The sequence below is a fragment of the Molothrus ater genome, chromosome 5 (genome assembly GCF_012460135.2).
Source record: "Molothrus ater isolate BHLD 08-10-18 breed brown headed cowbird chromosome 5, BPBGC_Mater_1.1, whole genome shotgun sequence".
Classification (NCBI taxonomy): domain Eukaryota; kingdom Metazoa; phylum Chordata; class Aves; order Passeriformes; family Icteridae; genus Molothrus; species Molothrus ater.
The window spans coordinates 42,685,403-42,698,987 of record NC_050482.2 but is presented as its reverse complement, the minus strand read 5'-3'; the positions used below and the strand labels follow the sequence as shown (position 1 = coordinate 42,698,987).

Sequence of the window (13,585 nt, the reverse complement as noted above, 5' to 3'; positions counted from 1 at the left end):
GATCTGTCTGCTATTCATTGTACTAATTAGATTAAACAAAGGCTTTCCTGAGATAATCACTTTGCAAGCCCTTTCCTATATTACAGGGCCCAGTTTTAGTGTGTTGCTGAAGGTCAAATGCTACCAGCTAATGCTCAATATCTGAATGCATACTGTTCAAGCAGATGTATAAATTAAATTAAATGACACAAGATTTATAATTGCTGGAGCTTTGACTCTTGAGGTATGAGTGTGCTTAAGTGTTTCAATATTAATTAAGAAAATTGTTTTTCCTTGTAGGTTAGTGAAGCAAGTATTAAATGTAATCATAGGAAAAGCTTGGATAGGAGTCGAAGGCATGCTAGGTCCTGTGTGTCTGGGCAATAGTAATTGTGCCACTACAGTAACACTTCAAAAAACATGTTGCAGCTTCCAATTTGGTCAGTGCAGAATGTTCTGGTAGCACTAAATAGATAAGTAATCTATAGTCTCTTCATGCTTTGGTAAGCATCTCTTCATGTAGACTTCTGTTTAGAGCTTTTCCTTTCTCCAGTCCAACTACAGAAGCTTATCATGATGAACTTCCAACACTGGCAAAGTTGTCTAACCTTTGTTTAATGGGTTATGGGTTTGAATTAGTGTCTTTGTCTGGTAACAATACACAGTCCCTTAGCAATAAATAATGATTTGATTTGGGTAAGGAAGTTATTCCTCATAAGCAGCTACAATGATATGATGTGTCAGTGAAGTTACTACAACCAAAGAGCAGCAAGGCCTTCTCAGAGGGATTTACATAAGTTCCTGAATCCTACCTATGAGAGTATGTGCTGCTACTGAAATATGCCTCTGCAGTTCGAGTTTTTTAGTCACTTTTGTGTGACAGAGAATAGCTTTTAAAGTTATTCCTAGTCTCAGTGATATAAAGGGATAAATCAAGTGTCGGTGATAAAGTATTATTCAAAAGTTGATGTGTCAAATGAAATGTAGACATCTTAATAATTTTGTATGCAGCTTGTTTAAGCTGGAAACTAACACAAAACTTTACTGAATTAAACTTTAAATAGGCTGGAATGTCAGCATTGGTCTATAAATGAGTTTTAGCTTGGTAACTGTTTCCTGAATTTGAAATTTGAGATATTAACAGATTGGAAGTTTGAGGTGAGTTGCTTTAAACTATAGTGCTTCAGAGCTCATGTCATTCAGTTATCTCAAATGACTGATGCAATAACTGAGAACTGAAACACTGGTCAAAACAAATAAAATATTTCATTAGTCGAGAAGCTAAATACCATTAGATGATCTTTGTAACTTTAAAATGTGCTTCCTTTTATGCCGCTAAATTTCAGTCATAATAGTTTCATTATGCATCACCACTAATGTTACAAAAGTGGACTCTTGGAACTTGCTGTAACAGGAACTGATTGAATGTTGCAAGATTTTACATCAAAACTGCATTAAGGATATTTCTTAAAGAAAGTTTCTTTGCTGATTCTTACAGAAAAATCTCTGTTGGACTAAGTCCGTCCTGTACCTGAATGACAAGAAGCTATTGTGCTCTCTGTTGAAATGGCTGGTAAAAATGGATTACTGAAGCAGATCCTGGTCTGATTTTGTGTAAAAATTGATAATGTTTAATCAAATTTTTATAATCTGGAACAATACTGCATTTGTTCAGTATTCAGAATTTGACATCTTCGCACTGTTCCTTTCAATTTTCCACATAAAAGAAACATCCCTTCTTGCTATCAGGGATGTACCAAATAATTTGTATCACTACTAGAGCTGATCTGTAGAACTGCACTGTTTTTGTAGTTAATGAATGCTTATTGAATTTGCCTGTGAACCCTAGGAGTCCATTGATATGTTAGGATGTCATTTACAGCATAGGAGGACCCTCTCCAGTATAAACTTATTAATGACTAATATGGATTATTACTTATTAGTAAAAATTTATATAATGCATAGAGAGGTTTGAACTGGAATGCAAGCACACTGAGTTATGACTAAGTAGAGTTACTGCTCTTCAGTTTAGTTGCATGTGAAAGCAAGTTTGGCCCACTCTATGCATATATATGGAGAGAGAAAGTCCTAGAACTTGATGACAAGTGAACAGTGACTAGAGCTGTAGCTTTTTCTATCCTTTTCTCTTGGATTTGGGTGTATTCGGGCATCAAGTACAGGGCTCCTGCTAGAGGCTTGAACAGAGCTTTTCTTAATTAAAATTGAATCAAGTTTGATGTAATTGGTTGTGGGGCCTTCTGCTTGGTCTATTTTTGCTTAATTAGCAGCTGCAGCATCTTCTCCATAGCTATACAAACTCATTTGCCTGATCTGCTTCTTGTTATACTGTCATAGCTTATGATCAGATGCCAGCTGATAAATCCTCCTAGGCTACCAGCTGGACAGCAACATCCAGCTTTTTGGCATTGGATAACAATGTGGCATGTCTTTAAAGAAAACTCTTTCATACATGGTTTGCATGAAATTCTTCACTTGCAGGATCACTTGTTCTCTAATAGAACTCATTAGAGTCTTAATCAAAACTATATCCTAGCATGCAGGTTAACACTATCATCGTGGACTCTTCAACTGTTGCAACATTTTCTTGCGAGTAACAGAGAAAACAATGAAGATTTAAAATTATTTTAAAATTAAGAACTTTATTGATGTTATAGAATGTTGGAAGTTTTATGCATGTGAATATTGATTGCTTTATGCTTTTTGTCACTCTCTGGAAAACAGCCATGGACAGTGGTTTTCTCAGAACCTCCTGTGACAGGAAGAGAAGAGCAGTTGCAGTTGTAGAAGTTGTAGTTCTGCCAGAGATGGGTCTGTCACTTGTGGTCAGGTGGTATCAGCTCAGGGGTTTACAGTGTCAGTGGTTGCTCTCAGGGCAAACCAAGTACTGTGCCATGGTGCTTTAAATGGTAGATAGATTTAGTATAGCTGCAACTGATTATTTCCAAAACAGAAATCTGAGTCTTTCCTGGAACCAAGACCTTAAATTTCTGGTAATTGGGTGCTCATACCTTTACTTCAACATAGACTCAGCAGTTCAACCAAACAGTCTTCTAACCTGGCAGGGAAGTATCTAGAGATCTTTTGTTTGCTGATACTTTGCCTTTATATTTTTGCCTTTGCTAGGCATATGACACCTGAGGGTCTTGTTGACCTGGAAGTGTCCAAGTTGTTGTTCATCTGAGCCTGACAGTCATGTTTTGTGGGGGAATATGTTGTTACACATGCTCATTGCACTTCATTATGCCAATAAAGCCGATTTATGTGATCAGAAGTCTGGTTTTGGCACACAGCAAATCTTCACACACAAACTCCTCACAGGCATGAAGAGTTTGTGTGTGCACTGCACTGTTGTGTAGCTACATGTGTACGTGCAAGATATGTCTGCTGAGCAGGGATTAGATATAGAATGCCTGTGCAAGTTCAGATCCTGTGTCTAGATGATAATTTCTCAGCTACAATAAATACACTGATCATCAGACAGAAGAACTGCTCTCAGTCTGCTCATCCCTTCTGCAGAAAGGTGGTGTTGTGCAATTTTTCCCTCTCTTCAAAGAATTAAATGGAGATACTGTGCAAGGCTTGAGTTGTGATGAAGTGGGCTGGAGCAGGGCTAAAACTGTATGGACATGAAAAATTTATTAAGAGCTAGGTCTGCCTGAAGATATAATCCTACTTAGAATACAAAAGTACTTCACGTGTGGGCTAGCTTAGTGTTGAAGTTTTTTATTGAGGTTTGCATAAACCAATTAATGGGAACAAAAAAATCTTGCTCTTCCCAAACTCTGAGGTGAGGGCATCATTGGAAAGTGGGAATTTTTAACTTGAGCATATTCTTTCCCCATGTGACACCACTTGTGGATGCTGCAAGCTCCAGTTCCCTGGAAACAGATTTAATTTTAGGTATTTTTAAAGGTTGCTGCTTGATGATGAACCATATGGACATTTGAAGGAAAATGCCAGTGTTAAAGGCAACAGTTGTTACAAAGTTAATGATTTAAGGAAATCCAATAATGCAAGGTTGTTTTGGGGGGGGGGAAATATCCATTTTCTTCCTTGTCACTCTTGTGCGCGGAATGCAAACTGAAAATATTATAGGAAATTAAAAAAGAAATTTGTTCTGTAACCTTAGTACAAAGAGTAGGGACTGTCTTACAATGCATTTCAGTATAGCTGTTATGTAACTGAATGTGTATCTATTCTCTCCCTAGACTGTACATGCCTTTTGGCTTTGGGGAACAGAACGCACCATGGGACAACCTCAAAGATATCTCTCCAGACGGGCTCTCTTGCTTGGGTGATGTGTCTGCTCTCCTGACTGTCTTCATACCCAAAGGATTTATTTTCCTTTTGGAAATACTTTGAGTTGAAATTTTGTTCCTTGCTGGAAACTGTCTACGCTAAAGACTGCATGCATCATGGGTGACATGGCAAACAACTCGGTTGCATATAGCAGCGTAAAAAACGCTGTAAAAGAATCTAATCATGGAGATTTTGGAGTTACTCTTGCAGAGCTCCGTTCTCTTATGGAACTTCGAGCTGCAGATGCACTGCATAAAATACAGGAATGCTATGGTGATGTACATGGCATCTGTACAAAGTTGAAAACTTCACCAAATGAAGGTAAGTAAATTCTAACACTTCCTGAGGAAACTCCATTTAGGAAAAGGCTTAGTAAGCAAACTGCTTTCTTTAATAGAACAAAGTTTGTAAAAGGATTTTAGTTACCATAACAAAATATTGCTTCTTGTTCATTTAAGACAGAAGTATTCCATGGTAATAAGTAAGCAAGAATTTTTTTTTCAGTTGGTCTAGCTGCATGTGAGATGTTATATTAATGAAGTTGCACTTGGAACAAAGTTCATTGATGTAGACATCCACATATGAAACAGCAATGCAACACAGCAGTGTTCAACTCACTGTGAAAGCACCAGTTTTCTGAATAGTTCATATGACCTATAGTTCCCAATTCAGATCATGCTGTTGTAGAGCCCGGGGTTTTAATATTCTAATGCAGGGCTTATTAATGCTTCTGTGTGGCTACCTAGTTATTTGATTTGCTAATGCAGCAATTTTTAAAACTGATTATGTGTTTGTGTTCTATTGGATTCTTAATAGCAGGATCTAGTTTTTAAATCTGCAGTATTTCTGTAGTATCAGAATTCTGTAGATTTCATTTGAACTGTTCAAAATAACTATTAATACAACTTGAAGCATTGATGTTTACTCTTAGTGGAAGGTTTGCAAAGTGATTACACAATCTTATTCCCTAGAAATAAGCATCTCTGATGGAGTCTCTACCATGTTTGACTTAGTGGCTTTCTGTAAAATGTGGCTACACCATGCTTTTGCTATCTAAAGTTATTACTCCAAGATAGACTGTACAAATGTGAAGAGATAAGTAAATAAATTTATTAAGTCTCCTTCTTGAGAACCTTCCAGAAGGCTTTCTTCCAATATTAATAAAAAATAAATAATATTAATGTATTTGTGAAAGATGGAAATCATACTGCATAAGATACTGTAGTATCTACATACTGTAGTACTTGCAGTAAACTGCACTTAAATTAAAATATGTATAAACATTAACTGAAACTTACTGTGAAGTCCTGCTGTTGAGAGCAATTGAGAATTACCAAAATCAAGATTTTGGCAAATTGTAGTGTCTCTGCATTTAAGGACTCACGTAGATTTTAACCAATGTGGTGTCATGTTGGTAGCAGCAAAATACCTGCTGTCTTAATCCTGGCGAGCCGTTGCTTACTGTTCTTCAGAAATGCTATGGAAAGATTTACCTTCTTGGACCAAGAGCAGCCTGCTAATGCCGTAAGGTACCTCTGGGTACATCTGCATTTAGCATGTTTTGGCTTGATCCACTTTTGAAGCCAGACTTCAGACTCCTGAAATCATCAGTAGATGAGTTGGGTTCCTCTTACCAAACTGTAACTGTTCAGCCCGCTGACATGGCTGAACTACCAGTGAATGGGAGTAGACCAATTTCAGGATGAAGAAGTTTGTAAAACACAAGGAGTACAAACTTCTGTTCCTTGGCAGTTGTAAAGTACAGTGCATGTGTGTGAAGCACTGTAGTGTATAAGCAGTGTAACACATCTCAGGAGCAACAGGCTCTGGTTACACTGAGAGATACACGTTATACCTGCTGCATAGTATTGGAAGGCAGTTTCCTTTCTCTGTGAAAAGGGATATGGTTTTCTACAACTGGGAATTGAACTGAGAGTTGAATTCTGTTGCACAGTGATCTGCAAGGCTAAAGGGTCCATTATTGCTGCAAGCTAGGTGGAAATACAATTTTACATAGCCACGAGGCACTAAGCACCAAATAAATACCTTGTGTACTGCAGTATTCACTTTGTCTCTTAATGTAACAAACGTGCAGGTTATTAAACATGTCACATGTCAGGGAACTAAAACTCAAGGGTTGGATGCCCTTTCCTGCAGATTGATTGTACTGTACTGAGGGCTGTGTGATCAAGGCCTTTCACTTTCAAAAGGATTTGACATTTAGATGTACACTGCAATCAGTGTACAGTCACTGACTTAATAAAAGGGTGCCATCCTTTTTAAAGTGTGAGAGAAGCTCATAAATGCACCAAAGACTCAACAGTTGAACATGTTCACAGGCTCAGAAAAGGTTAATTGAGTTAGAACAGCGTCCAACAGAGGTGTCGCTTTGACTCAAATCCACAACATGAAATTTTAGAGAATCAGCCACCCTGACAGGTAACCTGCTATAAACTTTCTGGAGGTAGTACTGGAGAGCTCTTGTAAAGGTAGAACTAGGTCTCTGCTTTTGTCAAATTCTAACCGTAAGTGTAGAAAGGGAGACAATACTAACAGAAAAAAGTCTAGGGAAGATCTTGCAGAAAACTGTTACACGTTACAGTAATACTGGCTCTCTGAAACCTCCTGTGTATACCTGCAAAGCCCTAGGACACTTTTTCCTAATCAGATGCTTTCTCTATGACATGACACTCTTACCACTATGTAATTGCCAGGGGCTTCACAGGAAAAGTACAGGTAGTTCTGACGTGGTACACAGTGGATGAGTTCAGCTTGTTCTGTTTCTTGCTGTGAAGTTGTTGACAGTGTAAGACAACATCTATTTTCAGGCAAAATTTGGATCAAACTTATCTGATTTGAAATGAGAAATTGGAACAATCCTTTACCAGTATTGCTTAAAAAAAGGACGCTGAGCAGACTTTACTGCTTACATATACGCAAGTGTGCAAAATGAATGTTTGACATATCTTTAGTAGCAAAAGTCTGTCTAATATTCTGGACAGATATAGATATTTCTAATAAAATTTGAATATGAAGCATTAACTAGTCCCTTGGCTAATATTTTTCAAACTTAACGCCAAATAACATAAATTTCCCTTGTTAAGACACATAGTTAAGAATACAATGGCAGTAGTTTTGATCTCAGGATTGTAGGTTGTGAACTGTGAAATTACCAGCTGTCTGGTAAATGTAGCAAGTTCAGTAATGATGCATGGTGTATTATAGTGTATACTAAAAATACAAATGCTTTTTATCTTTGCTAGGCTCATTTACTAATCTTCACTAAGTGGTTCTGATAGTAGCTTGACTTTATATAGCCTCATTTGGAAGCACTTTTCATTTTTCAAGGACCTTTGCTGTATACTTCTGATGTTCTGCACTGTGGTACCCTGGAAAGGGAGGAAGAGGGTGATGTTGCCAATATTATGTAAATAAATTTTCAAACTCTGCCATGTTAAAGGAATAGAGAAGTAGTACCTTTTGCAAAATAGCAACATGGCCCAGCTTTTTGGAATGACCACACTGTCCTGAGTTTCTGTAGATTCTGTAATGTATAGCTTGATTTTGAAAATTGTCTTGCAGTGCTCTTTGAGTTGAGAGTGAAAGTAAGCACCTTAAAGCTTGAGCTGCAAGAAGTGTAAGGTTATGGCTAATGAGTACAATTGTAATGAGTACAATTTCTCTTTTCTATTAAACCTTCAAAGACATGAATTCAGGGTGAATTGAAGACTGTTAGAATAAATGTAATATATACACAGAGTATGTTTAATTAATTTCTCTTCTGAAGAGATCTGCATATAGTTTGCTTTTCAGTTAAGTGATTCCATAGCAGTTGTTAGCATTCAAAATTGAGCTTTGCAGTTCAGTAACCTTTTCAAAGTGTCTTGAAATACGTGATGATTCGCGGAAATGTCTGTTAGAGGTGTTAAAACCCTCCCTTACCATGAAAGCCAGCTGCAGTGGCTACTGTTCTTATTTATTACCTAGCATGTTTGCAATGCATTTATCACTAAGCAGCTGGGTTAGCTACTAAAAAAATTGCTACTAAGAAAATAATTGTCTTTGAGCTGGTGCTAATCATAACCTTAGGGTCAATATGATTGAAGTACCCAGACCTTTGCTCTGAAGTTTGGCAATTTTGATTTGGAAAATGAGCTTAATTCTGAATGGTGGGTTAGTCAGCTGAAAATTTTTAGAGGAGTAACCAGGAGATGTGCTCACAGAAGACCTTGAGTGCATGACCTTGCACTGAAAATACTTGGTATTCCTTTATTTTTAAGATCTTGGCAAGTTCTTGAAACATGCTGTAGCTTTCATGTAGGCCCCTCACTCTTGTCTGCTAGTGTCCCTTAAGGATGGTACCAGAATTGAGACAGAAGGACTCAAATATGCCATATATGAAAGAAGATAGATACAAAACTGAGGTGACAGACCCGGCATAGTGCTAAACGTGGGCTCTCTGTGTGAGAGGAGATAGAAAGTGAAGCTTCAGAAGAACAAATAACTACCACCATTCCAGGTGGAAGCAGCATCATAAAAGTGGTTGCATCTTTCCACATGGTGCCTGCAGAGAGCTTCGACCATTTTAAATAGTATTTTATATAACAAACATTATGGAAATATAATAATTATAATAGTTACCTTTTTAATTATAATAAACATCTCATTATAAATGTTACATTACTTTTAGGATCCTAGGATGTTGTGTCTGAATACAGAATCCCTACACTGGGAACCAGAGCTGCCTTCACGGGCTGTGGTCTTGCTAAAGCTTTATGGTGCTACTCAGTCTCAATAGTAGTAACTCTACTAATGATCTTGTCTTGCAAACTTGTTTACTTTGAACAAAGGTATGTCTGTTATTATTACTCTGTTCCTATGTCATATTAAGTGACATATTAACCAGGTAGACCATCAACTTTATTTTGGCAAGGTGAGAATTGTAAAATATAGCTGGCTTTCTATAGTGACTCTGATTTAATGGTATTACTTCCATAATTATGTTTGAGATGTGGCTTTTTTGGTTTTGTTATTGAAATATGGAGTGGGACTTGATTCCATGAGTGGGAAACTTCAGTCACTTCTAATGTGAGGGTGAAATGTGTGTAAGTGTCACTAACTTTGTCTTATTGTTAAATAGGTTTAAGTGGAAATCCAGCAGATATAGAAAGGAGAGAAGCAGTTTTTGGGAAGAACTTTATACCTCCTAAAAAGCCAAAAACATTTCTTCAGTTAGTATGGGAAGCACTACAGGACGTTACACTAATTATATTAGAAATTGCAGCCGTAGTATCCTTGGGCCTTTCTTTTTACCAGCCTCCAGGAGGAAATGAATCATGTAAGTAAACTTCTTGAAAAGTAGATATCTACTATTATTATACTATTGACTTTCCTGGTTCAACATGCCTATACTGTAAATCTGATGGGAGACAGTAAGTCAGTGGAAAAGCAGCTTATTGTTCCTTATTGAGAGCACATTGCTAAAACTCTAGCTTGCCTTTAAAGGGCAACATGAGATTTCCTTGGTCATGATCTGGTATTATTCTGACCAAAGGTAAATTGCAAGCAGCAGGAACAAGAACTTGTTTGAAATCCAGTCTCTGTACAAGTGGGGTTTTTTTTAGCTTTGCCTCAAATATTTAAGCAATTTATAATTTGCAGTCATGGGCTTTCTTTGGGGAGTCAGCAAGTCTAAAATTTTCCTTTATTTGTGATATGACACTGGTAACTTTATAATTAAGAAACAAAGCTATATTTGTACTTCCAAACAGAAAATAAAGGGATTGTGACTTCATTTAACTGAATTTTTGCAGTGATATCTGGTTTGTTAAGACAAATGTAAAGTTGGATATGTTGACAAAGCAGAATGTTGTTTACCAGTCTGGCATTCTTATGCCATCATTTAACAAAATAAGGACAGGAAACTTTCTCTATATCAACTTCTCTTGTGTTCAGATAAGCCATGTGGTTTAACTTCCTCAAGTTGCTCTAGCTTTCAGGTTCTTTATCTTTTTGTGTGTTACCCTTATGGAAATAAAGGTGAAATTGCAAAGAAGGCTAGCATGGAAAATGTTTAGCAGCTATAAGTTTTTTGTGTGCCAAAACTTTCATTGTTGAAATATCTTTGTGAACTTTCTTAAATCTAAAACCTGTTTTCTGCAGTATGTGGATCAGTAAATGTTGGTGAAGAAGAGGAGGAATCTGAAGCAGGTTGGATTGAAGGAGCAGCAATCCTCCTATCTGTAGTTTGTGTGGTATTAGTAACAGCTTTCAATGACTGGAGTAAAGAGAAACAATTTCGGGGATTGCAGAGCCGTATTGAACAAGAACAGAAATTCACAGTCATCAGAGGTGGCCAAGTCATCCAAATACCAGTAGCTGACATAATTGTTGGAGATATTGCACAAGTGAAATATGGTAAACATATTTTTAAATTTGAACTTTCTTTTATTTTTAAAAAAGGAACTGCTGTCAACAAACCCAGTGATCTCTCGTAGGTGACCTTTTACCGGCTGATGGTGTGCTCATTCAAGGAAATGACCTCAAAATTGACGAAAGCTCGCTGACTGGGGAATCTGATCATGTTAAGAAATCTCTGGATAGAGATCCTATGCTGCTGTCAGGTGTGTAATTTGGCAATTTTTGAATGAAGTAGCTTGTTTCTGCGGTATGGTGGTTATTTCAAATTTTGTGGTTAAAACTAGCAAATTGTTTTTTTATCCAGGTTGTCTCCTAGAACTATCCCAAACCAGTCCACAAAGTACAGAACTTTGTTGGAGTGATCAGACCTATAAAACTGACAAACATTTTGTGTAGTTGCTTATGAGTTTACTTTCCAGATAGCTTTGGCAACTAAAGGTTTAGGGGAGCATAGTGGTGCATATACACAGCTCAGAGTTTCATCAAAGTCAAGTTTGAAAGCTCATTTCCTCAAAGTACTTGTGTGCCCTGTGCCCTGCCATATAACTGCTCATGTCTCAGTGGAAATCCTGATTCAATCTTTCAGGTACACATGTGATGGAAGGCTCTGGAAGAATGGTGGTTACTGCTGTAGGTGTGAACTCTCAGACTGGAATCATCTTTACCTTACTTGGAGCTGGAGGAGATGAAGAGGAAAAGGAGAAGGAAAAAGAAAAGAAGGAAAAGAAAAGTAGGCATATTAATCTTAAATACCTTGGCAGGGGAGTGGGACTGGAGATGATGGTGAACTTTTGAATATTACTGGATAAAAACATGTTCCAGTCATCCAAAGCTGGAAAGCTTTTTAAAAAAACTCATACCTTCTGTAGGTTTCACAGGAAAAACACCTTGGGTCCAGTGACCTGAGAGTACTAACTCTTGTCACATGGAATGTAGTTAAACTTCAGATCCCATTGATGAGTCAGAGTTTGGAAAGTTTACAGTTGCTAAGCAGCCATACATACCATGTATAAATAGTTAAACTCTCATCTTGTGTAACTTCAAGGTGCATTGATGTCTAATTGCAAATACTTGTTTATGGAAAACAAGTTATTATGAAGTTCAACCTAATAAGTATCTAGTCATACTTATAAGTGATCTTTTTATCAGAGGGATACAAGACAATAATGGAAAATTCACGCAGAAATGTGTTTAAGATTCTCAGAGACTTTCAAACTCAATAGGCAATTGCTAAAATGTGTGCTCCGTGCAGGAATTGAGATTGAAGGTTTTTTGTCTTGTCCTAACCCACAAATACTTTACAATTCTGACCCTTCTTGAAACTTGAAAAAAACCTAGTGAGTTCCTTTACAAGTTAGAAAAATTATTACAAGAAGAATTGAAAGTTCTAAGTTAGTTTCAAGCTCAAGCATGACAGCAAAAAGTAAAAGCTGACCTGCAACACTTGCAGTCATTAGTGTGAAGCAGTTGCCATCCTGTGCCTTCCCCTTACAGAGGAAGGAGAAGGAAACAAATAACAGTACCAGCTGCTACAGGAGATATGGAGTGGATTATAGCTTTTATTAATATTCTGCCAGTGTTTATTATTCTAGAAGCAGAAGTCTCTTGACAAGCAGTGTTTTGGTGTATCCTGGGACCCAAACACTAGTGGGGTTTTTTTGTCTCCCAAGATAGATAGGTTCCTCTTTCCCTTAAGTTAGGTGCCTAATAAGATTCTCCTTGATAAAACTCAGGTTAAACTAAATTAACTTCTCTGTGAATGTTAAGGAGATTAAAGGGACTATATTTAGCTGGCTGTGTATGGCACAGTTCAGACTGAAAGCAAATGTATGTACAAGCAGTTGCAAGTAATTCAAATGTAGAACTTTGCTCCTGAAAGAGGAAGAGAGGAACCAGGGAAGAAATGCAAAGTCAGGAAACAATGACGAGTTCTTAAGAAGTCTAAAGTGGCATCTTCCAGAGAAAGTGAACATGCTTTTTTTTTTTTTTTTTTTCCTGTTAAGCTGTTGTGAGAACGCTGGGAGAAATCTTATGTATAGAAATCAGAGTGTGTCTACAGTAATGGTGTGGTGGAGATGTTAAATGTCATGCCAGACAGGCTGGTTGATAGTTTGATTTTCTTCTACTTGAGTACTCTTGTAAATTTTGGTCTACATAAGCTAAGGCCAAAGACTTAGTGAATTACCAGTAATCCTGAAAATGTTTGGCTTTTGTTCTAAATTGCTCAATTTTGTGCTTTCATTTCAGTTTATCACAAACAGTAATTATAACCCTTGCTTTCTCTACTTAGAAATAAAGTTTGTCACTTTCTAAGCCCCCAAAAACAACACATGATGTGTTAGTCTTCCAACCTTTAATATTTCACTTGTTAAATTCTTTCATTATTTCACTCTCCTTCTTTATGATCTCTTGTTATGCCCCATTTCTGAACACAGGTAGGAGTGATTTTTATTATGAACTTGAGCTATTCTCACTGTGATGTATGATATATTATCTAAAGATTTATGCTTATGTTTGTGTAAATAGTAATCCAGTGCTGTACCTCCACTAAGCTTCGCTATGGATTTATGAATATTTTATACCACATTAGCTTCTGCAATATTGTACAAAAGCACTGATTCTCAAGGGGAGACCTTGCAGTTTATTTACAGAGGTAGTCAGATTCTGGTGGCAAGTATTGGAAGAATACAGTAAGATGGAGGCCACCAAAATCACTGAATTGTCACAAGTATCTTTTCTAGAAAAACGTGTCAGGATGTCTTTTGTGAAGCTTTCCTCACAAGCCATAAGTGTCAGTATCAGTAATTTGTGCAAACTTAACCATGGTAGATTAACACTGCAGCAGTCTTGTATGTGAAAAGTTAAG

The 13,585-nt window shown here is 37.1% G+C and overlaps 1 protein-coding gene across 7 annotated transcripts in view; it reads left to right on the top strand.

Annotated features, from left to right (window-relative positions):
- Window positions 1-13,585, top strand: part of ATP2B1 (ATPase plasma membrane Ca2+ transporting 1) — a 60,766-nt gene that overhangs the window by 22,189 nt on the left and 24,992 nt on the right. For all 7 annotated transcript variants that reach the window (XM_036400813.2, XM_036400809.2, XM_036400808.2 and 4 more), the window contains exons 2-6: window positions 4,209-4,620; window positions 9,440-9,637; window positions 10,462-10,716; window positions 10,797-10,922; window positions 11,306-11,449. In XM_036400813.2, the coding sequence (XP_036256706.1) occupies window positions 4,416-4,620; window positions 9,440-9,637; window positions 10,462-10,716; window positions 10,797-10,922; window positions 11,306-11,449 (928 nt within the window). In that variant the 5' untranslated portion in view covers window positions 4,209-4,415. The remainder of the gene's footprint in view (window positions 1-4,208; window positions 4,621-9,439; window positions 9,638-10,461; window positions 10,717-10,796; window positions 10,923-11,305; window positions 11,450-13,585) is intronic.